Source organism: Hyalella azteca, unplaced genomic scaffold, assembly GCF_000764305.2.
Source record: "Hyalella azteca isolate HAZT.00-mixed unplaced genomic scaffold, Hazt_2.0.2 contig12157, whole genome shotgun sequence".
Taxonomy (NCBI): Eukaryota; Metazoa; Arthropoda; class Malacostraca; order Amphipoda; family Hyalellidae; genus Hyalella; species Hyalella azteca.
In genome coordinates this window covers 314,806-337,120 of record NW_025942121.1, presented here as the reverse complement: position 1 = coordinate 337,120, position 22,315 = coordinate 314,806, and the positions used below count along the sequence as shown (strand labels likewise).

General features: G+C 39.9%; 1 protein-coding gene across 2 annotated transcripts; it reads left to right on the top strand.

Annotated features, from left to right (window-relative positions):
• The first annotated feature begins 10,957 nt into the window (after positions 1-10,957).
• LOC108672666 (carbohydrate-binding domain-containing protein C2E1P3.05c) lies at positions 10,958-21,540 on the top strand. 2 transcript variants are annotated; one of them, XM_047883155.1, is made up of 8 exons: positions 12,277-12,298; positions 12,655-12,753; positions 13,606-13,743; positions 17,160-17,525; positions 18,600-18,707; positions 20,053-20,198; positions 21,132-21,242; positions 21,326-21,540. In XM_047883155.1, exons 2-8 carry the CDS (start codon positions 12,657-12,659, stop codon positions 21,344-21,346), a joined length of 987 nt encoding a protein of 328 aa, XP_047739111.1. In that variant the 5' UTR covers positions 12,277-12,298; positions 12,655-12,656; the 3' UTR covers positions 21,347-21,540. The 2 variants fall into 2 exon arrangements, with proteins under 2 accessions (XP_018015857.1, XP_047739111.1); XM_018160368.2 differs by lacking the exon at positions 12,277-12,298 and adding an exon at positions 10,958-10,997 and having other exon boundaries at positions 21,132-21,540.
• Positions 21,541-22,315: the final 775 nt, after the last annotated feature.

The following is a 22,315-nucleotide window of genomic DNA, read 5'->3' as shown; positions in this document are numbered from 1 at the left end:
ACCTGCAACTCATTGAATTGACAGCCAAGCTCATTTCAGATGCGCCAGCTGCTTATATAAGAGCATATTTTGTTTGCTCTTAGTATCATTAGAACTCGTAACAGTAATCAAATATCAGTATAACTCACAAGAAACTCTAGAGTCTAGAACTGCCTCTAATAAAATAAATTAAATAATAATCAATAACTAAAATATAATTTACCGATTAGTATCTTAGATCATAATAAATTAGTTCATTCAAGTGACATTGCATCAAAATGGACACTTCGTAAAGGCTAAACCAATGAGTTAATTGATAGCCCCGCTCTCGTTAAGATCTTCCTACACGTCTTGTATATCAGCAGCGCGAGCACTCCGTCTACAGTTTGTTGTCAATAAGAAATACGAAGAGAGCCGCTCGAGAAGCTCCTTTCTCATCGAGTAATTCAGGCTTTGTTACGAAACCTCATTAGCGGCATCATTTTGAGTAATTTCTGCCAGGAACACGTTACATAGTCACTGCAGATTTTGTCAGCTGACTCATCATGACCGATGTAAGATATTTATTCGCTAAAAATATGATTAGCGGTTTGGATGTTATTAGAGAACTTATTACACAATATTTATAGTTTGACTTCAACTGAGGAACATAGTTGAAATGAAGCCAGCGCTCCCATAAATAGGTCTCAAAGTCTTTTCTTTAATAATGAGCTCTTCAACAGGTGTTGCCCTGACCAAACATGTCTCTCAACTAACGTGTGGTATGGTCATGACTAAGCATGTCCCTGAACTAACGTACGATATGGTCATGTATAGAAATGTACGAAAGGCTCTCACAAACATAAGTAATTGAGCATACTTGCTTCAGATATTTTGCCCATCAGCATTACCGTAAAAGGGATTTACGTAACTATGGGTAATCTCAGACATGCTATATGCCCGCAGCATCATACACAGTATTTACGTCACTTTAACTGAACATCAAACCAACATTCAGATGACTTAGCGCCTAGGCTGAATACGAATAGGGAAGTCAATGGATAAAACAATAATATGATAAAATATACGTATATCAAGAGACGGTCTGGGTTTGAATTGACTGGAACATTGCAAGTTTGGCAAGAGAATCCGATTGAAAAATGAAAAATTTGTTGACTGACATGGCTTGGCCATTGCGGCTGACAATAGAAGAGTCGATGGACCATACCTGCGAGGCAGCAGCGCTTCTTACGCTGCCGTGCAAACAGTAACAGTGTCCCTTACTCCGTTCAAATAATTCTCTGTAAGCATTTAGCAGCCTCAACGCTCTAATATAAAATTGAAATATCTCTTATATTAACACACGTCAGCAGCAGGTTCAGGTTTAAGCACATGCCATTACACTGAGATATAAACATTAAAAAATTGATAGATTACTTAGCGACTACGAGGGAAAGAACGGCGACCCAAACTGGCCAAAGCAGTTTTGCGTTGAGCTTTTGTTTAAATTGATCGCTTAGTGATGAACTGATATAAAATTTTGAAGCGGCGCAACGCCAAATAAGCTCAATGTAAAATCTGAAGTCAGCACCGAACTTCCTCATAGTAAAGGAAGAGGAAGTAACATCCTAGGGTAACACTTTCTCGTAGTAAAGGAAGAGGAAGTAACATCCTAGGGTAACACTTTCTCGTAGTAAAGGAAGAGGAAGTAACATCCTAGGGAACACTTTCTCGTAGTAAAGGAAGAGGAAGTAACATCCTAGAGTAACACTTTCTCGTATTAAAGGAAGAGGAAGTAACATCCTAGGGAAAACCTTTCTCATAGTAAAGGAAGAAGAAGTAACATCCTAGAATAACACTTTCTTGTTATTAAAAACAAAGAACAACATCTCAGAGAAATCACATTCTCGTAGCATAGGAACTTGACTTGAGCGTTCGTCGCTTTTGTTCGCTGCGTAAAGCGTGAGGTGGCGTTTGAAGGATTTTAATCCACATCCCAAAGAAAGTCAAAATAAGGTTGAATTTGTTTACTGTGTGCACTGTTACAACTGGAACCGGCAAACTATTATGTGCATTGAATATTTGTTCCGAGAAATTGCGAGAAAAATATCTCGGAAATCGCTCCATGCAGCTTAAATGATGCTAGATTGCTTGCCAGGCTTCCAGCTTTCTTGTCTTGGGCCCCAAAACACATACGAAGTCTGTTCCTTTCATCAGAATTTGTTATGACTCATGCACAAAGCGAATAGGCATTCAATGGATTTCACTGCTGAATAAAAGATTCCTCTCATTAAATCTAACGCCAAGATTTGGGCCCATAACTCTCGTAGACTGACGAACGATATTAACATTATTTGAAGTTAAGGATTTTTATTATAGTTAGGAATAATGGCATTTGTGCAGTTTTTTAAGCCAGAGTTAGAATATTGCATACCAAATTCAGTGCGTGAAGATATGTTTTGATAAATTGTTTTCCTTGCAGGGTCTAAATTCCATTTTCACTTTTTTTCTAAATATTGTAATTTAAATATCACGTGCAGTTTTATAGATTTGCACTTATTATACGCATTATGACTCTACATCCATGATAAATTAATTAGTATTGCAATTTATTTATTTTTTTAACGCAATAGATTGATTAATGTCGCAGTTGTTGTTGGGCTGCTGACGCTGAAACCGCTGCTCTGACTGACATCATGCCGACGCTCCCATGATACGTGAGATATAAAGCAATGCCTGACTAGAGATTTCTTGGAGCTGCTACGCGGTCTGACATTCTTAGAAACATCCACTGATAAATACAAAAATTTTACGAAGAATAACAGAGATACAAAGATACACATCTAACATCAATATGAAGAATAATAAATCGTTAGTCGGGATTTCGGGACCTCTATTTCTATCTTGATTCAAGTATACTAGTATTGTAGTAAAGATAAACTAACATTCAGCATAAAATTCACTGCTGCGTCTGCATCAAGAATATTTCAGTAAAAATAGACTAACATGCACCCAACATCAAATTCACTGATGCGTCTGCATCAAGCATATTTTAGTAATGATACGCAAACACTCCGTATCAAATTTTGTGCTGCGTTTGCATCAAGTTCACTTTAGTAAATATAAACTAACACTCAGCGTCAAATTCTATTATGCGTCTGCATTAGGTACATTGCAGTAAAGATATTCTAACATACAGCATCAAATATAATAAACAATTTAACACATATAAAAGACATCCCTGTATAACAAAGCCAAATTTTAAAGTGATATTCTCCTTTGTCTCTGATTTTCTGGATCTGTGAAGGTACGCCAGAGCGTTGATGCCACCACACAAACTGGCGTGAATGATGGTGAGTATTGAAGGACTTAAATGCGACAGTGGCCTCTAAAACTCAGCACAGACTCAGCATTTATTGCCACCTTGATTTATTGACTGAACTCCGACCTAGACATTCATGACCAAATAATAGGTACATTATTTTGGGAAATAATTGGTGTAAAGATTAGCTCAATCGTTGGCATTTTTTCTGATTATTGTTTTTCCATGAACAGTTAACTAACATGACAATGATTAACAATAAGCTAATTATTTATCGGCGACATCGAAGATTCATAAGCGAATTCATGAGAGTATCTTAGCTAATACAGTGAGGGAGGTTAGAAGCGGAGGTACAAGTATCTCAGCTTAGCATCTTAGCCAGAATAATGTGGGATTTGAGATATTATATATAAAAGAGCGAAAAAGAGATAAATTAGTAGAAAATTTAATGATAAAATGAGGGTTTAGATAGTCAAAAAGATGGTTATGGTAAGTGGTAAGCGTTAAAGAGACGGACCCTAACAGCAAATAGAATAATGTATAGGAACGACGATTGAAGAACAAAATTGAAAGTAGAAGTATTTATAAAATAAGAAACTTGTGGAAGCCAGGGTAACGAATTAGAAATAAGGCCAGGAATGAGAAAGTTTCAAAAGAACAAAAAAAACGTATAATTACTATTTAAAGTAAAATCTGATGTAGGTAAGCCGGACGACGAATGAGAGCCAGAACGAGAAGAACAACTTGTCAAGCGCAAAACAAAATGGTTATGCCATTCACTTTTAACAGAGTTCCACGACTTGAATGGCAATTCCAAATAATCCCGCCAGGGAATAGCGCGGAATCTTCAGGAATATAATTCCCATCAGTCTTAAAGGAGCTATACTTTCAGGCGCTGTTCGTCTCTGCTAGTCGTGGATGAAAAGTCACTCGGTCTTCGTCATGGACGTTGCAATTTACTGGTTTCTTTGAAGATATACTGGAATTATTAGCGCATCTTGCGGTGCTACCTACGAGGAGTTGCGATATTCCTCTGATTATATATTGAGTATTCATTTCAGTTGTCAACCTCAAAAGTTTTAATTATTTTTTTTAATTCCCGCCAGAGTCGAGGGGGATTTTCCCCTCTCGCAGCGGTCGCAATGAGGAGATGGATTTTTTTCTTAGAAGTTTTACTAACATCCGATAGATGACCAAGAATTAAAGAATTTTCTTTATCAATTTCAGCCTACCAATTTCATTAAAAAATTGTTTGATGCCAGAAAGCCTGTCTTTAATATCAACTTTTCCGAATTACTTGCCAGGATCTTTTACGCGAGTTCTCTTTTGTGGTAGTTGTCGAAACTCTGAAGTTTAAGGAAATTATTACATTGGCTGTTCGATAGTCTCTCTGGTGACATATCGCTCGTCAAGTGACTCCCGTGTTCCCAGATATCGTCGAAGTCTTCAGCCACACATAGTTTAGCCATTGGTAGTACTTTCCATACTTCAATAGTGGACAAAAGTGAAGGCTGACCAAAATCAATTTCGTCGCATTCATCAACTTCATTTCCAATATCGTCAGCGAATGGAATGTCCGAAAAATCTACCGCGGATCGACCCGAGTTAGCGAAAAAATGTTCGTTCAGGCTGGGTGGCGTGCCAGGTCCTGGATATGACGTACCATTGTTGTTCTGTAGTCGGTGATCCTCATCCATTTCTGCTATGTCGTTCATGTAGGGGCTTGTCATTGGCATGCCAGCCATCAGCATTCGGGAAAATTTGCAGCATCCGCCGCTTATGCCAATACCGCCTCCAACTACACCGCTAACACCACACTCGTTGACGACATCACTTGAAGACACTTCTATGTCATGCAAAGTGTCGCTCATTGGGTCAAAACAATCATAAAAGTCGGAACTTCTTCGTGATTGATCCAGAAGGCTACAGTTGTCGTAACACATTTTCACCTTAGAATTTATAAGCTCGTCGGACTGCGTTAAGATTTTACGGCTATCTATTTCTGGAATAGAAACACGTGGCTCCGATTTCCTGGATCTGTGAAGGTACGAAGAAAAGCATTTGATATCATCAAGGCGTTCAACACTATTCAAGTTAGGTGCAGAGCGCAAAATGACGCTGCAAGTTCTACCGCCGCTAAATCCCCCGAGGTCTGGGCTCGGGAAGTTGATGGAAGGAATCATGTTGAGCATCACATTGCTGGTGCTGACACTTTTATTCGCCGTGTCGTTGCTGGAGTGGCTGGAAGAAGGCATGATTTTCAGAGCCACGTTACCGGTGCTCGTACGCTTGGACCACACGGAGTTGTTGCGACACGAAGCGGCGCTCGCTAAAGCGCGTTTCTTGTGCCAGCGCTTGCGACACAAGATTCGCTGGAAGGCGCGCTTGAAGTGCTTCGAGGTGCAGGCGTAGATGAAGGGGTTCAGGCAGGAGTTGAAATAACCCAGCCAGAAGAAAGCTGCGAACACTGAGTTCGGAACTTGACAGGCCGTGCACAACGTGTCTGTAAAGAAAAAAACACAGGTCAGGGCATATTATATCACTGAAGTGAACATTTTAAAATTCATCTATCATAAGCTCGTTTAAAGTTGAATTTTCAAGATTAACTGCTAAACACAGAGAAAACGAGGGAAATATAAATTCTATAGGAGTTTATGTATAATTTTATTAAATATAAATTATATAAATTACATAATTTGTATCTGAATATATTTGGAGGGAAATCTGAGAATAGATGATCATGGAAAATTTCTATCACACGACACGAGCCTTTCCTCCAATCTAAACATTGGTAAAATCAAAAACATATATCTTTTTAAATAAACCCGTTTACACTTCCATGAAGTGAACTGGCTGGGTGGCGTAAGAACTGCCCCCCCCCCCTAAAAAATAGTAAAATGAAGGACAAATCATTAAATCCGGGCCATGTAATTCCTTACTGAATTTTGATTTTTCATTTCGATAATGTGCATGCATTTCACAGTAATTTGAAACGTTATGAATAAAATTTAACAGCGATTCTTCGATCTTGAAAACGTTTAGCAATGCCTCATTATCATCAACAATATAACATTTGTAATGAATTCTCGTGAGCCAATTGACCACCCAAAAATATTATTGCGTGTCGAGTATGGAAGAGCAAAGAAGCAAAACAGGCATTTTTGTTGCACTGAAGCCGATGCAACTTTCATCGAGCGCGCTCCAGAATAATTGTAATCGATTTTTTCAACTCTGATGGAAGCAAAAAAGTTTTTGTTCTGAAAGTTTTTGAAAACTGAGACTTGTCAAGACTGAGAATTGTCAAGACTGAGAATTGTCAAGACTCAGAATTGTCAAGACTGAGAATTGCCATGACTGAGAATTCTCAAGACTGAGAATTGTCAAGACTGAGAATTGTTAAGACTGGGAATTGTCAAGACTGAGAATTGTCAAGACAGAATTGTAAAGACTGAGAATTGTCAAGACTGAGAATTGTCAAGACTGAGAATTTTCAAGACTGAGAATTTTCAAGACTGAGAATTGTCAAGACTGAGAATTGTCAAGACTAAGAACTGTCAAGACTGAGAATTATCAAGACTGAGAATTTTCAAGACTGAGAATTGTCAAGACTGAGAATTGTCAAGACTGAGAATTGTCAAGACTGAGAATTGTCAAGACTAAGAACTGTCAAGACTGAGAATTATCAAGACTGAGAATTGTCCAGACTGAGAATTGTCCAGACTGAGAATTGTCCAGACTGAGAATTGTCCAGACTGAGAATTGTCCAGACTGAGAATTGTCAAGACTGAGAATGGTGAAGACTGAGAATTGTCAAGACTGAGAATTGCCAAGACTGAAAATTGTCGAGAATGAAAATTGTCAAGACTGAAAATTGTCAAGACTGAGAATTGTCAATACTGAGAATTGTCAAAGTGAGAATTGTCAAGACTGAGAATTGTCAAGACTGAGAATTGTCAAGACTGAATTGTCAATACTGAGAATTGTCAAACTGAGAATTGTCAAGACTGTGAATTGTCAATACTGAGAATTGTCAAACTGAGAATTGTCAAGACTGAGAATTGTCAAGACTGAGAATTGTCAAGACTGAGAATTGTCAAGACAGTGAATTGCCCTGTAAGTTTTCTGGACAATTCTCAGACTTCACGCAATTAAAAGGTACTAAGCGCATTAGTAATCGTGCGAACTATTTTCAAAACATTTATTATCTATGCAAATAACTCAGCAAATCACATAGCATGATTGAGTTTCGTCTAAATGATTGACATTTTACTGTGTGCTGGATTGACATTTGTGTGTGCCTGTATTTATGAATACTCGGCTGTCTTACCGCCGCTCAAATAATATAAATTTATCCTGAAGTGAGACTACTTCTCCTGTCTCGATACTGAGATGCGTGTTCCATTTTATAGCTTATATCGGCTTCTTGCTTCATGATAGCAAGGCAACAAAAGGAGCTCTTGTGAAAGCCCGACCCAAACTGGATTAAGATGCACTTTGGGGTGGCACCAAACTGTGGCTGTCATAGTGGTGACGAGAGATGGTGAGCATTGATGCTGGCCACCAAGGGAACAATATTTTATGGCTTAGTAAATGGGGAAATAAAGTTACAGTTGAGGAATAAATAAATGCATTAACAACCATATTCTTAATTTTTTATTCAACGTACATTCTGTTCCAGTTCAGTAGCGCCTTGGCCGACCATCCACTTCCTACAAATCATTGCGGATTTCTGCCAAAATTGTGACCACTGACGACAATGTAGGAACGAACCATTGCCGGTGACGAGCATTGAGTTCCTAAATTACATGCGGGGATCATTAGTTCTAAGGTAACCGTCCATTTGGTTGATCTGTGTGTCCAGGGGCAACACGACAATCGCACGTAATAACCTAAATCGTCGGTCAGGTCTCCGTTCGTTATAAATTGTGCAGTCGATATTTGTTCCAGCAGACCTGTAGCTTGTGCTTTAAACTCTCATTATTTATTTCTAGTCTACGTTCATCATCACGCATTTTAAGGTATTCCGTTAGAAATTGTGAAGGAATATTTTTTTGCCCGTTTGCCCAGAATTTGTAATAGTCAATTTTTCAGACTGAGAGCCTTACTGTTGCTCCAACGAACATTTTAGATGATTCTTGAAACTGTGTTCTTAATCTCGTCTGAAGTAAGCTCTTTTGATAAACACAAATAAAATAATTTATTTACGCATTGTATTGATGCATAATGAATTATGTGTCAATAATAAATAATATTAAAGATATCAGATAGATCAAGCTCTAACAACAGTGAGAGATTGTTTGAAAGCGAAGTGTTATTAACAGAAGAATGTATTATGTATGTAGGACGTCGTGATTACTTCAATGTGTGTGGCTTCAGAAAAAAAAGCCAATACAGAAAGAGTCCAGTTTTAGTAAACTCTGGCCTCAGAAAGAGTCCAGAGTTTACTAAAATTGTTAAATCCAATGCAATAGGATATTACTTAATTAGAAGGCTGATGGCGATCGTTATGCTTGCGATTATCGTAGAGCTTATGATCAATGTGAGAATTTGCGAGCAAACAACCTTTCCAGACTGCGGAGTCCAGTTGTTCAACTGATTGGGCCTCGGTTGTTATATAACATCGGTCGAAAGTTAGAACATCTTATTGTGTCGTAGTGTCATCATGTGATTGTGATGAGTTTTGACTTAGTTGGGGCAAAAGGTCCAGTGATGGCTCATCACTTGATCACACTACAGCACAACAAGCTTTTTTTTGTAACTTTGGACCAATGTTAGGTACCTTTAAGGCCATTCATATTGTAAGCAAGTTTAATCTCCAGCAGTGGTTTTAGACGGCAATTCAAAAATTTCTTGTCAAGTCTGCGCAAAAATCTCCACACAGGTGAATACGATTTTACTGATCGAGCAACGTTGGGCTCGATCGAGAGCGCGAAGACCAAGTTCATAAACTTGACTAAACGCGACCGAATAAAACTGAAGTTTCCTTGCAACGACGGCCCAAGAGAGCCCCAAGCAACTTGACTCCTTGACATCGAAGTTTAGTTCGCAAACAAGCCGCTCTTCCAGTGCTGCAAAACGTCTAACCGAATTACTGAGCGGGCCTGTTGACACTTGCCTCAAAGTTTGTTAGCCGCCATGCGAGGCGTGAGCTCTGATGCCGGCAGCACGTCTGGTGTCGAAGAAATGTTCTTTTCATTTGTTAAGTTCACGATTGCTGCAGCAATGGTTGAGGTTCACGTCACGTATATTTAAATAAATTACGTTTGTTAAAGTCGTTATGGTATCATCACATCAACAGGAAAATCAATTTCGAGCATTACCCATTTCTAGGTCATGTGCTCAAAGGTAATAAAGGAAATTGATCTGTCAATATCTCTGTGATTTAATATAGTCGAATTAGTAAAAGCACTCAGTAAATATGGACTTGTAACATTCCCCGTTTTATAATCACTGCATGTGAAATTGTGCGAGAGTTCGACAAGAGTCAATTAAGAATGGAAGCCTTGCGAGGCGTTTCGTTCGTCGGGTATCATGTTGCTCGATTTTCAGAAGTTGGAGAAGACATATCAACTCCAAAATTCAAAGGTCAACCGGTGAACTTTTAATGGACGTCTCAGTACAGTTGCCATTTGTGGATTTGTTTCACGGGTTACTTAGGACGAAAGTTTCCAGGGATTTTTCATTCAGTCAGAAGCAGCTGATACTTCGCGAGAACGTCGTGAAATTAAAAAAGTCGTAGATTCCGTCGATTATTCCTTGCCTTGTCAAAATCGAGGTTGTGTCGTTATTAAATGGGTGAGGGGAAGACAATTCGTTACGTGGCCAAGTCGACAATTCGCCCCAGCATGAAATCTTGAGTGGGTGTGGTAATCACACTGCTGTGATGTTATTGTTATTGAAGGAGCAGTGGAACCGAGTTCATGTAGTCAGTCTCTATAGACAATATGGGCTGTTGATCGTGCCGAAAATAGAGCTTCTACAGGTCAGAATATTATCGAAGTGGCATCGCAGTTCAGAGCATGAGATTTAGCGCCAATTCGATGGACATCATGAGTCACTTTTTGTTGAGTTTTAAGATTGGTTGTCATGCAACCACAACAAGGTGGAACACCACGTTGGAGACCATTTCAGGATGGAGACGCGGGTATTTCGTCTCGAACACGTCAACGATTTATAACGTTAAGTCATCCGGTGCTGAAAGCTTGAAAATTGTCTGCTCGCCGGCTTCAATTTTTGACTATTGGGTCTGCAGTTTCAGTGACTTTCGACGCATGAATAATCAATGTCACTACAGTTTCACTTACACTGATTATTCAGTGGTTAAGCAACACCTGAGGGTCGGAACAGCTGTTGCTTGTGTTAAAAGTTAAGACGGATAATTTTTTCGGCTGAATATGAGCCTTCAAAGAAATTTCGAATCTTTTTAGCTGTAGTTGGCTCTTAATTGTCGATCCTAGCATGACCCTCTGTCACGAGAACGAGCTCGTTCTATGAAATTCTATGACCTGTTATCGAGTCGCAACGATAATCGGAATTTCCAGCGAATCTTTATCAATACCGGAAAAAACTCTAATTCGTGGACCGTGAGATGCGTGGGTTACTAGGAATTATGAATCGTGCAGTGGGATGGGAACACAACAGGTTGCGTTGATAGCAGCCATATATATCAGTAGTCCACAGACCTTATAGACGGCAAGCATCGTCCATCGACTCTCGTGTACGTCTCGGACAATTTCACGGCCGGACTCGCGGCTGGTCCCAAATTCAATGATCAAGGAATATCTCCCAAACTAATAAACGCAGCTCGATGAAACTTTGTGCACATACTTAATAGGATCAAACGGAAATGTTTAGCTCATGAAAATTTCTTAAATTTCGCCTTCTTAATAAGTTATATAGCGATACGGGCCGAAATTCGCAGTGGTCAAGGAATTTCTTTCAAACCACTGAACAAATTTGAACGAAAGTTTGAATATACATTACTAACTACCAAACGGTGATGTTTAGTTCGCGGAAATTTATTCGATTTTGCCTTCTTTCGCGAGCTTTTTTTTCATTTCACCTTCATTCGTGACTTAAACAGCAATACGTGCTTAAATTCTCAGTGATCAAGAAATTTCTTCTAAACTATTGAACAGATTTGAACGAAACTTTGCATATAAATATCTAACCTCCCAACGGTGATGTTTGGCTCGTGACAATTTTTTTTATTTTGCCTTCGTTTGCGGGTTATACGGCTATACGTATCCATCTCTTGGTCAATGTGAATTTAAAAATCGGCCTCAGAAATGCCAGCCGTTCCTCCGTAAATCCGCATAACTCGCAAACGAAGGCAATATCGAAAAAATTGTCACGAGCTAAACATCACCGTTGGGAGTTTAGGTATTTATTTACAAAGTTTTGTTCGAATCTGTTCGGTAGTTTAGAAGAAATTTCTTGATCATTGCGAATTTTAGCACGTTTTGCTGTTTAAATCACGAATGAAGGTGAAATAAAAAAAAATCGCGAGCGAAGGCAAAATCGAAAAAAATTGTCACGAGCTAAACATCACCATTTGGTAGTTAGGAATGTACAGTATATACGTAATTTCGTTCAGATCTGTTCAGTAATTTGGAAGAAATTCCTTCATCGCTGCGAACGTCGGCCCGTATCGCCATATAACTTAAGAATGAAAGCGAAATTAAAAAAATTTTCATGAGCTAAACATCACCGTTAGGTCCTTATATGAATACGTGTACCAAGTTTCATCAAATTGCTTTTATTAGTTTGGGACATATTTCTTGATCATTGAATTTGAAGATTGGCTGATAGCCCGGCCGCGAGTCCGGCAGTAAATTTTTCCGAGACGTCTCTTGTACCAACAGTGTTAATATCCAAAGCATCGCGCTCACGTTGAAAAGTTGTTGGCTACTACAATGCTTACTATAGAGTCTAATAGAGAATACTAAATAGGATACTGAGTGCTTATTAGGATGACATTTTTGTAGACGTCAAAAGATATCAATTCGTAGTGTTGAGGTATTGGACTTAAAACCTCTTTTGAGGTTTTAAGGAAACCTCTTGAGGTTTTAAGGAAACCTCTTTTTTTTAAGGAAACCTCTTTGAGGTTTTAAGGAACAGAAATATTTCTAGAAGAATGTATCCCAGAAAGTGAATTTCAGCTTCCTCTCTCTGACGTACAAATAAAAGTGAAGCATGGAGTAGCTAGAGTTAATTAAATTCAATTCTTAAAAGCAAACACCTCAACATTTTGGTCAAGTTTTTCTTTAACGGAAATTTTCACAACATTCACATAGCGTGGGTCATTTTCACTGGGTGTGGCAAAGCTTATAATCATTTAATGGCCTCTGATACCACCTGTATTCTACCAACAGAGATGGCAGTGCGTACAATGACAACATTGTTGTTGCTACTGACAGCAGCAACGATGCTGGCAGCAAGAAATCCTGGCAGTTATGTTGCTCCCAAAACTGGTAAGCGGACAAGTGTCGTACATTCCGTGCTTAATATCAGATCCTGCTCTCGTACACTGTACCTTGTTGACCCCGTAAGTGGAAACTGAATAGCGGATAGTCCATTTCCTAGTAAAGGTGAATGGACGAATAGTGAACCCAATTCCCTAATCTTTATAAATTCGGTGGATGGATACCTCAACTTACATCTCACTAGTTCTTCCAACCCTGCGAGGGCAGAAGAGAATGGGGCTTTTGGGTTCTCGCAGGCTGGGGCTTGCACAGGAAGCTCACAAAAGACTGATAATACGTAATTAAAAAGTTGGTAACGCAACCACCTCGGTGGTTATTTCGGTGGCCTTAGAATTATTTCAGCAGCTGGTTACGGTCACCGCAAAAGGGATTTGGGGATGCCTCTGCTGGGTGTGGTCACTAAAAGCGCGTTTGTGGACACATTTACTGGGTATGGTCACCCAAAGTGCGTTTGAGTCCCTATAGGTACAGCGACCCTGAGCGTTTTTGAGGATACAGCTGCCGGGTATCGTCACTCTGAGCGTGTTCGAGGACACAGCTGCGGGTTACGGCTACTCTAAGCGTGTTAGCCGTAAATTTGTCCGAAACGTGTACATTCACGCAAGACTTCTTTCACCGAAATGTTTCAAGTCGATGCAAAATGTTGTCGCTACACATTATAAATATATCAACATATTGTCTCGTTCATTTTTACGTAAGGCGTTTCGTATCTATATACACTGTGCAGAATGAAGACCATGGTTTTCTCGATGTATGACGTAGCGATTAGTTTTCTAAAAAAAAAATATTAAGGGTTAGCTCGTGCGGAATTTTGCTGACATAAACAATGTTGGTGCGCAGGCGCGTGCCCGTCAGGGTATTACGAGTGTCAGGACGGAGTGTGTATCATAGATCCGTGGGTGTGCGACGGCTGGGACGACTGCACCAACGGGGAAGACGAAGAAAACTGTGGGTCGACAACTGCAAGTACTCCCGCGGGTAAAATATATGTAATGTAAGGGTGTCTGTATATTATTATTTTACTTGTTATTGTCTAATTTTATTTATTGCTGCGGCATGTTTACAATGGTGTAAAAAGCATTCACATTCACCACCTGAGTTAAATTACAATTAAATTATTTTGAAAATAGATGTATATATTAATAAAATGTACTGGTAGTTTAGCCCGACGATGCCCGATAATCCCTGAACTTTTAAAATCTCGTCATCCCGAATTCAAATAATAAAGTTACAGTATTCTAAATTAATAAAGACCCATTCAGGCCGACATAGAACCCAGAAATCACAGTTAAAGTTAGAAAAAAATAAAATATAAACAAAAACATGAAAAATTTAAATTATTGATCCAAACATTTCCTCAAAGTTTTTCAATGTCTTGCTATTCACAAAAGATAAATTTTCAGGTCCGGGTAATATCTCGATACATAAAAATATCATGGATACGCGACAGCCTCTGTATGTTTGCGGCGCCAGGCTTCAAACAGACAAGCTAAATATATCTAAATATCTAAAAAATCTATAGGTATCTAAAAATATCTATATATCTAAAAATATCTTTATATATATCTATATTTATGATAATATGGAGAGATATGCAGGATCAGAAAAGCCATTTGAATCAGATATATTACCTTAAGGCTTATAGTATACAACCCTCTAAAACCCTCTAAGAAGTTTTCATTGAAGCTTTTATCCTCCAGTTTTTATAAAGTATTGCAAACTAAAATATTTAAAATACCTGCTGCAATCACATCCGTAGAATAAAAAATGAACAATTTAATCTGTAACTAAATAATGAAGAATCATGTCATGTATAACCTCTTTTCTTAGTTCTTATTATTAAACATTTAGCAGCATTTTGAAACAGCTGGTGACATGTTATTGCGAGGATGACAGATTATATTCACACAGAGCTGCGAAATATTATCTTCACACCTGCAAACTGCATGCGACGACAACTTATGACCCCAAAAAATATTGAATAACTGCTTAGAGATTTGGCAAGAAAGTGCTTAATACGAGTGCTTACGAGGGTAAAACAGACATCAGTGACCTCGTCAACACATTGGAAAGACTAACAGATCCCATAAGAGTCAGGTCTTCCCTAAAAAGCATTCTAGGTTGCAATACCTAACAAACCGTCCCATACCATTGACACAACAACATCAAACATGACACTCCAGAACAAAAAAATCATTTTCCACAAACACTGACAGGACATATTCACTGAGAACAACGACCCACACAAAGAAGACTTCGACACCGATCACATCTACCCCACACAGCACGATGTAAATAACAAGATAAAAATCGTTCAACCATAAAATTACTGCAACTTAACCTCACTCCACCTAGTAGACTTGCCTTCCCTAACCATTAGAAAACTGCAGCGCACACTAAAAACATTTAAACAGAAAGCACCTAATCCCACTGGCATAACAACCCTCAAATCCAAACAGCTGCGGTCAAAAAAATTTTTCACTACTGCTATACATATTCAATCACTTACTTTTTGCTGGTTATTTCCCTAACGTTGGCTATTTCACAAAAAAATTATTTGTGGCTAATGTGCGCCATTATGGTTTCCTTCCAAATAAAAAATCTAAAAAAATTAATTCATTTCACTACTAGATATCCACGGGAAGTTCTGAGACAAGATGCATCAAACAACAAACAACAGGGTATAAGAACACCTCCCTATTTACAACGCACATAATGCAAGATAGAACTTTTTTAGGAAACACAGAGGGACGCACACAGCATTAGCCACATTGCACGAAACACACGCCATACACCTAGCTGTCCTAGCACAATGAAACACTACAGCTATACGGCACCGCGATGTGACACAAAGACGTCCATGAGGTTTGGCACACCGGAAAATTTCAAAATCATAAAACCCTTAACCTCCATCCGTTCGTTACGAAAACACTAGCAAACTACTTCACGGACAGAATAGCATCCGTTTGAATAGGTAATCACATAGGTCTTCCACTACAACTCCACACATGTGTCTTCCACGCATGCCTCTCCCCTACTCTCTACAACTTCTACATCTACAACCTCCCACAAACACTACCTAACACAAAGTACATGGATTTGCAGATGACATAACACAAAAACCGTAGGACGTTACCCACCCAACCACGCAAAGTAACAAACGAAACATACCATTCAACACATCAACACATTCGAAAACAAATGGCTAAGTAGGACGAAAGTTAAAATCATCAACACCAGTAGGCGAAACACATCGGACGTACTAATAGACAACAATCACTAGCTATAGTACACGAAGCATGGGACAGTTTAAGAATTACACTTCACCTCACGCAGCCTCAACACAAAAGGCAATTATCTTTATAAATTCATACAAAATACACAGATTCTAAGTAGGGTAGCGACACTTAAATTATTGATACTTCGCCGGGTTTTGACTGTGCAAGGTGATGTGTCGAATATGGTCGGAATCGCAAACATGCACGTCTTACGTAACATAACATAACATAGTGATGTCGGCTCTGAAGTGTAGGCCTGATGTGGCCTGTCGCCGATTCTTTTCCATTTCGTGCCTTGTTCATAGATCTAAACTCGTGTCATTTGACCGGATCTTTTCATGACTGGCGATAGTTTGAAGAAGCTACTAGACTTCCACCGGGTTCGATAATCTGAGTTGAGTTGAGTATAGTAAAGTTCCCTCGAAAATTAAGGCTGGAAAAACAGCTGAGCTGCAGCTGGCGAGGGAAACACAGAGGTGTGGTGGAGGAGCCAAGGTATCTACTCGTAAGGCGGGTGGAGAGGGGGAGGTGTAGGGGCCAAGAGGGTGGGGAGGGTATAGGAAGGCGAGGCCTGAGCGTAGTCAAGGCACCCCTTGTTCTCCGGTTTCAGGCAGCCGCCGAGGGTTTCAAAAACTTGCCCTCGTTTCACGCACTAGATTTTGTCGGGAATAAAACACTTGTACTAGCCGTAGAATTTTCTCCATCCAAATTGTGTAAACCAACTAATAAGAGAGTGAGAAGTTCTGAGACAAGATGTACCAAAAAACAGGGTACTATAGTAAATGGTTACGAGGGTAAAACAGACATCAAGGACCTCATCAACACATTGGAAACACTAATAGATCCCATAAGAGTCTGGAGAAAGAGAAGTTAACTCTGTGTTGCAATGTTAAAATGAAGAGGCAATGTTAAAAAAGGCAGAGAATTACAGTAGTTTGATAGCAAACTTTTCATATGAATTATAAAAAGTCGGGAAAATATCCCCAGATAAGCACCAGTGTTTATAAGTTACTTGAGTAAAATAAAGACGAAATTTCATTTGACTCCTTTCAACGTCACTAATTATAACGATTCTATTTCGTTCAGTTTGCCGACGTAAACAATAACGCTCCACAGGCTCGTGTTTATCTGGGTACGAGTGCCAGGACGGAACGTGCATTCCTAACAGTTGGGTGTGTGATGGTTATGAAGATTGTCCTAACGGGGAGGATGAAAGTATTTGTTCAACGAATACAACAACGACTACTTCGAGTACAACTACTAGCTCAACAACTTCAGAGACAACGACTAAAACAACGACTACTTCGAGTACGACTACTAGCCCAACAACTTCCGAGACAACTACAACAACCTCTACAACAACTACTCCCTTCGAGACCACAACTGATAGCACCACTGAGAATACCACGCCGGCAACAGGAAAATGTCATTCACCTTATCACTCTGTTGGTGATACTTGCCTCCTTGTGGTGCTCATTGAAGGTAAGTAAAACTTTACAACAGATTAGTAGACATGTCGGATTTGAAATAGGTCCGTAGAAATGATATCTGCTGACCGGCGTTTCTGTGTAAAGTGATGTACCGTGAAATACGAACTCATTTTCTGATTGAAGTGGCAAAAAAATAAACGCATCAGACCGGAAGGTATGAGCTCCAAACGATTAAAAGCAAAATAAGAAGTTGCAGGCGGTCATAGGATCTCCGCGTAAGTTCCAGGCTCGATATCTTCTAGATTATTCACTGATTCAGCCACATAAAATGGTAATAAATATCTAAAAGCGTTCATTTAAATCTTGCCCCACAGTTAAATAATGAATACAAGAGGACGAATTTTGGATTTTAGTAGGCAAACTTGCTCATTGGAAATGCACAAGCGAATGAAAACGATCAGCTATTTCATTTTTCATTTTAAAAATATTTCCATGTTCCTCCGGTCAAATTCCTTTAACTGAGTAAAAGAATCGAAAAACATCACGTGAAGCATTACACTTGTTCAGCAATTTAATAGTAATGAAGTAAAGCAAACGGTTTTTCAATATTCTGCATTTTACTTATTTTCGTTCACTGAACGCTTAGTAAAATTAGGGAACTGAACTGCACTTGGTACATTAACCGACCCAAAATACTAAGGACATACTTTTAGTTTACGTTACGTGTACTAAACAGCATATACATTCAAGAAATTGCATGGATTTGAATTAATAATATAACATCTAGAATTAAGAATGTGTGACACTGATATGATATCAATATTTCAAAATCAGCAAGATGTTAAAGACAAAAAAAAAACAATGTTTGAGGCATCATTGGACTAACAATAATTCAGATACGCTGTCTAAAAATGTCAAAATTCCTTCGTTTTTCTGCACATTTCTTCAATTGGAATTGTGTACGTTAAAGAGAATACGCAAGCTGTTCTTCATAGCAATTATCTATCTTAACCTAACATTTTAAATGTGATCAACTTTCACGAACGAAATGACATCTCAACTACTAGCACAACAATATTCATCTTCTTATTTGTAAGATCGAACGCATTTCAATTACTATCTATAGGAACTCCGGATGAGATGCAGTACGAGTGTAAGATGCTGGGAGGTTCGATGCTTGAGTTTGAGGACGCCAACGACTTCTGGGCGATACTGAGCTACCTCAAGCAGGAAAGTAGGTACAGGGGATGTGGTGCAACGTAGCCTTAGAGTGCTTATACACAAGGCAAGTATTAGCTAAGAGTATTCGCACTCCAAATATTGTGATGATTTATTCTCCAGATGCCAGTAGCTGATGCGTTTGCGCCTGAAACGTTCAGCAGGTTGTTAATTTGCGGTCTGGTATCGGCAGTAGCGATGCGGCCGGCAGCCCTACTATGCATGTCTCCGCTGCTCTGGCAAGTGTTTCTAATGTTATAAACTATGTCTTGCCCGAGCAACGACGGTTCTAAGAACGTCAAGGGGTCTTTATTGATATTGAACTGTTCATATAGAGATTCCAAAAGTACGATCTACTATGTAATGTACGTCACAATGAATATTCCAACAAAATCTAATTGAGAAAGTAATGTGCTGAAACTTAAACGAGACCTTAGAAACCTAACGAGACTCTTACGATGACCTACAAAGCTTTTCATCTCCTCAGCATGAGTGGCAACTATGACACCAATTGCTTCATCAAACACCTTAAACTCGTCATAACCGTTACGTTCCATATTCCACCATGCACCAACATCACTCGACGGCTTCCAACGACGCACTGACACCTGCGGACTGTTAACTGTTTACCAAATACTCTCCTCGTGTGTAGGCTTTCAGCGGCATAACTGGGAGTTTGAAAACTCTCAACGAATAATAAGCAGCTATTATTAGCACCATGTATAAGCACCTTAACTTCCGGACGATACTACGCTGCCTCCAACAGCAATGTGGGACCAATGAATGTGGTGCAACGTAACCTAACTTAATTTGTAAACGATACTGGGCTATCGTGAGCAGCAAGGTGTAACCAGGTAAGGTTGTACAAATTGAATTGATTACAATCCTAGGGAATACTGCGATATCTTGAGAAGCAATATTGAGGCTAGAGCCGGGTGCAATCCGCAAGTATAACTACTTGAAAAAAGTGAACTACATCGGGGCACAAGGTGGAAACAGGGATTGTGACGCTACTAGACAGTACTGCGCTACCTCGAGCAGTAAGGTAGGACCAAGAGGTTTGGTGCAATTCGTTTGCAGGTATAACTATTTGACAAAACTGAACTACCTCGGGGCAACAAGGTGGAAACAAGGGTTGTGACGCTACTGAACGGTAGTGCGCTACCTCGAGCTGTATGGGTGGCCATGGAAAGGTGTTCGACACTAGTAACAATTCTGGGCAATGCTGCGCTATGTTGAGAAGCATGATCGGGACCAGAGCCAGGAACATTCCATCTTATCATAAAATCTATACCCATTAATAATATTTTCGTGATAGTGCGAAGAATCATTATTCTGGACGCCTCTTAAATGACGGTCAGATCTTACTCAACGTGACTACTGGGTGGGTGCTGCGCTGAAGGCCGGCAGCACGACGGCGCACTGGCTGAACGCCGGCACCCCCGTCCTGTCGGGCACTCCGCTGTGGGCCATCAACCTCAACGCCAGCAGCCTCGTCTATGACCAGGTGCGTTTCACAGGTAGATACATTAAACATTAGACTAAACTAGTGTTGTTAGCAGTAACATATCTCTGACCAAAATGTTAGGGGTATATGGTTCCCGTAAGTTCAACATTTATATTAAAAAGGTTCCAGGTTTAGACTCCCGCAATGCTGGTGCTGGTGGACAAAGTTTACTGAACCCAACCAGGCACTACTGAAAAAGTCATATTAGGCAAATCCTGGGGCTTTCACACAAATTAACGCTGCAACCAGCGGAGCCTGAAGTGAAGTTGTTGATTTAGGATGATGTAAGGGAGATGCTTGAAGTTGATGAATGATACGCGCCCCGCACAACCATGTACTTGGACAGAAGCCGTTTTTTGAGGCCCTATTTGCAGCCATATTTGCGAGACACTGCTGGCGCAACGCTGGGTTCATAAACGCCAGGTATTGGCCAGCTCCACATACAAATAACATAGATCGCAAATGCTATTCCAATGCAATTGAAACGTTAAACTGTTACGTTATGAGTATATACAACTTTGATTTAAAACACCTGCTTCTTGCAGAAACGTTATAATCACGAGACCAAAGTGGGCCAAAATATATCTATCACTCAATCAAGAACTAAAGCAGGTTGTCCTTGAACGCCAAATAGAAGCACACTTGCATTGCGCCAAATAAAATCGACAATCAACACTCGTTGGTACTCATTAAGATATCATGTACTCTCTGGATCGCAAAAATGGAAAGAAATGGGAAGATGAAACAGACTTTCTAAATGAAAACTGGCGTCTTGTAACAGGATGGGCAGCTCAGACTCAGGATAGCATAAGGAGGTTCATCAGTCAGTAGTTTCACCTGTCTATTCTCCATCACGTTCATCGAGTGCCGCTATTGAGAAGCAATCCTTTGCAATGCAGCTAAAAGTTAATTACTTCCCCATGTGGTTCTCAGGAGCCAGCGGTGAGCGGCTCCCATCAGCACGTCTACATGCGAGCTCATCGCAAACTACTGCTCGCCGCCGCGCCTCCTGACCAGCTAATGATGGGCACGATCTGCGAGAAGCTTCTGAGCCAGATGGCTTAGGGCGGGACACATGGAACACCACACCACCTGACCAGCTCATGATCGGAACCATCTGCGAGACCCCTCTGAGCCAGATGGCTTAGGGCGGGTCACATGTATCACCTCACCTATTAGCTTGCTCATGATCGGCTCCATCAGCAAGTCTTCCATGATCATCAAAATTGTGTAACTACCTGGTATGAGCAGCGCACATCGTTGGCAACTGCAACTGATGTCGCCTTCGCTTTGGAAACGGAAATGTGGCACTATTATTAATCTCATTAAATGCTTGGGAGGATTGCTCGTTTCATTTTGCTCTGCGACTGTGAAACTTTTTCTAAATATTTCCTAAAGACAATACACAGAAGCATTCGTCTCAGTTTCCCGGATAGCCGTTTTCGAGAAATGGTACATTCGTCTCTTGCATTCGTCTGTATCGTGTACTCGGCTCATTTTATCTAGCAGCCGCCTCTTTCCCTCTGACAGAAACCAATTTCGAGACAACCTTCTTCCCTTCCACCCAACAAGTGATTATTCCTCCCCAGCAGCCACCAACCTCACTTAGGCAGCTCTGTTCCTTTCCAAGCAGTATAATGATGTTTTGAAGTTAGTATACGGAAACGAGAATAACAAAATTAAACGAATAATATTGTTCATGTCTGAAATCCTGTTTCATCATAAAGGAACGTAGTTACGCGGATCGTGCAAAATTGTTTCTAGGACTCGACTGAGGATTATGTAGTTTATAATATCGTGGACTATTATGGGGACAAAAGATTAGGAGTAGAGCTATTTTTTCATCACTCATCTTCTAACGTAAGCACACTGTAAATCAGTTGGAAGGCACAGCATTCAACGTATATTGGCAGGAACACGGGATGCTATTTCGACCATTTGACCAACGTTGATCTAATGACCACACTATCCCGCCATCACGCCCGCTACCGACCGACTGGTTTAAATGAGCTGGATAAATTAAATGAAATCAAAAGGCCGAATACTTTTTCCAATTGAGAGCATTTTGTTCATAACTTTTAGAGCCAAGCAACTACATAGAGTTGATTGAAGTTAAA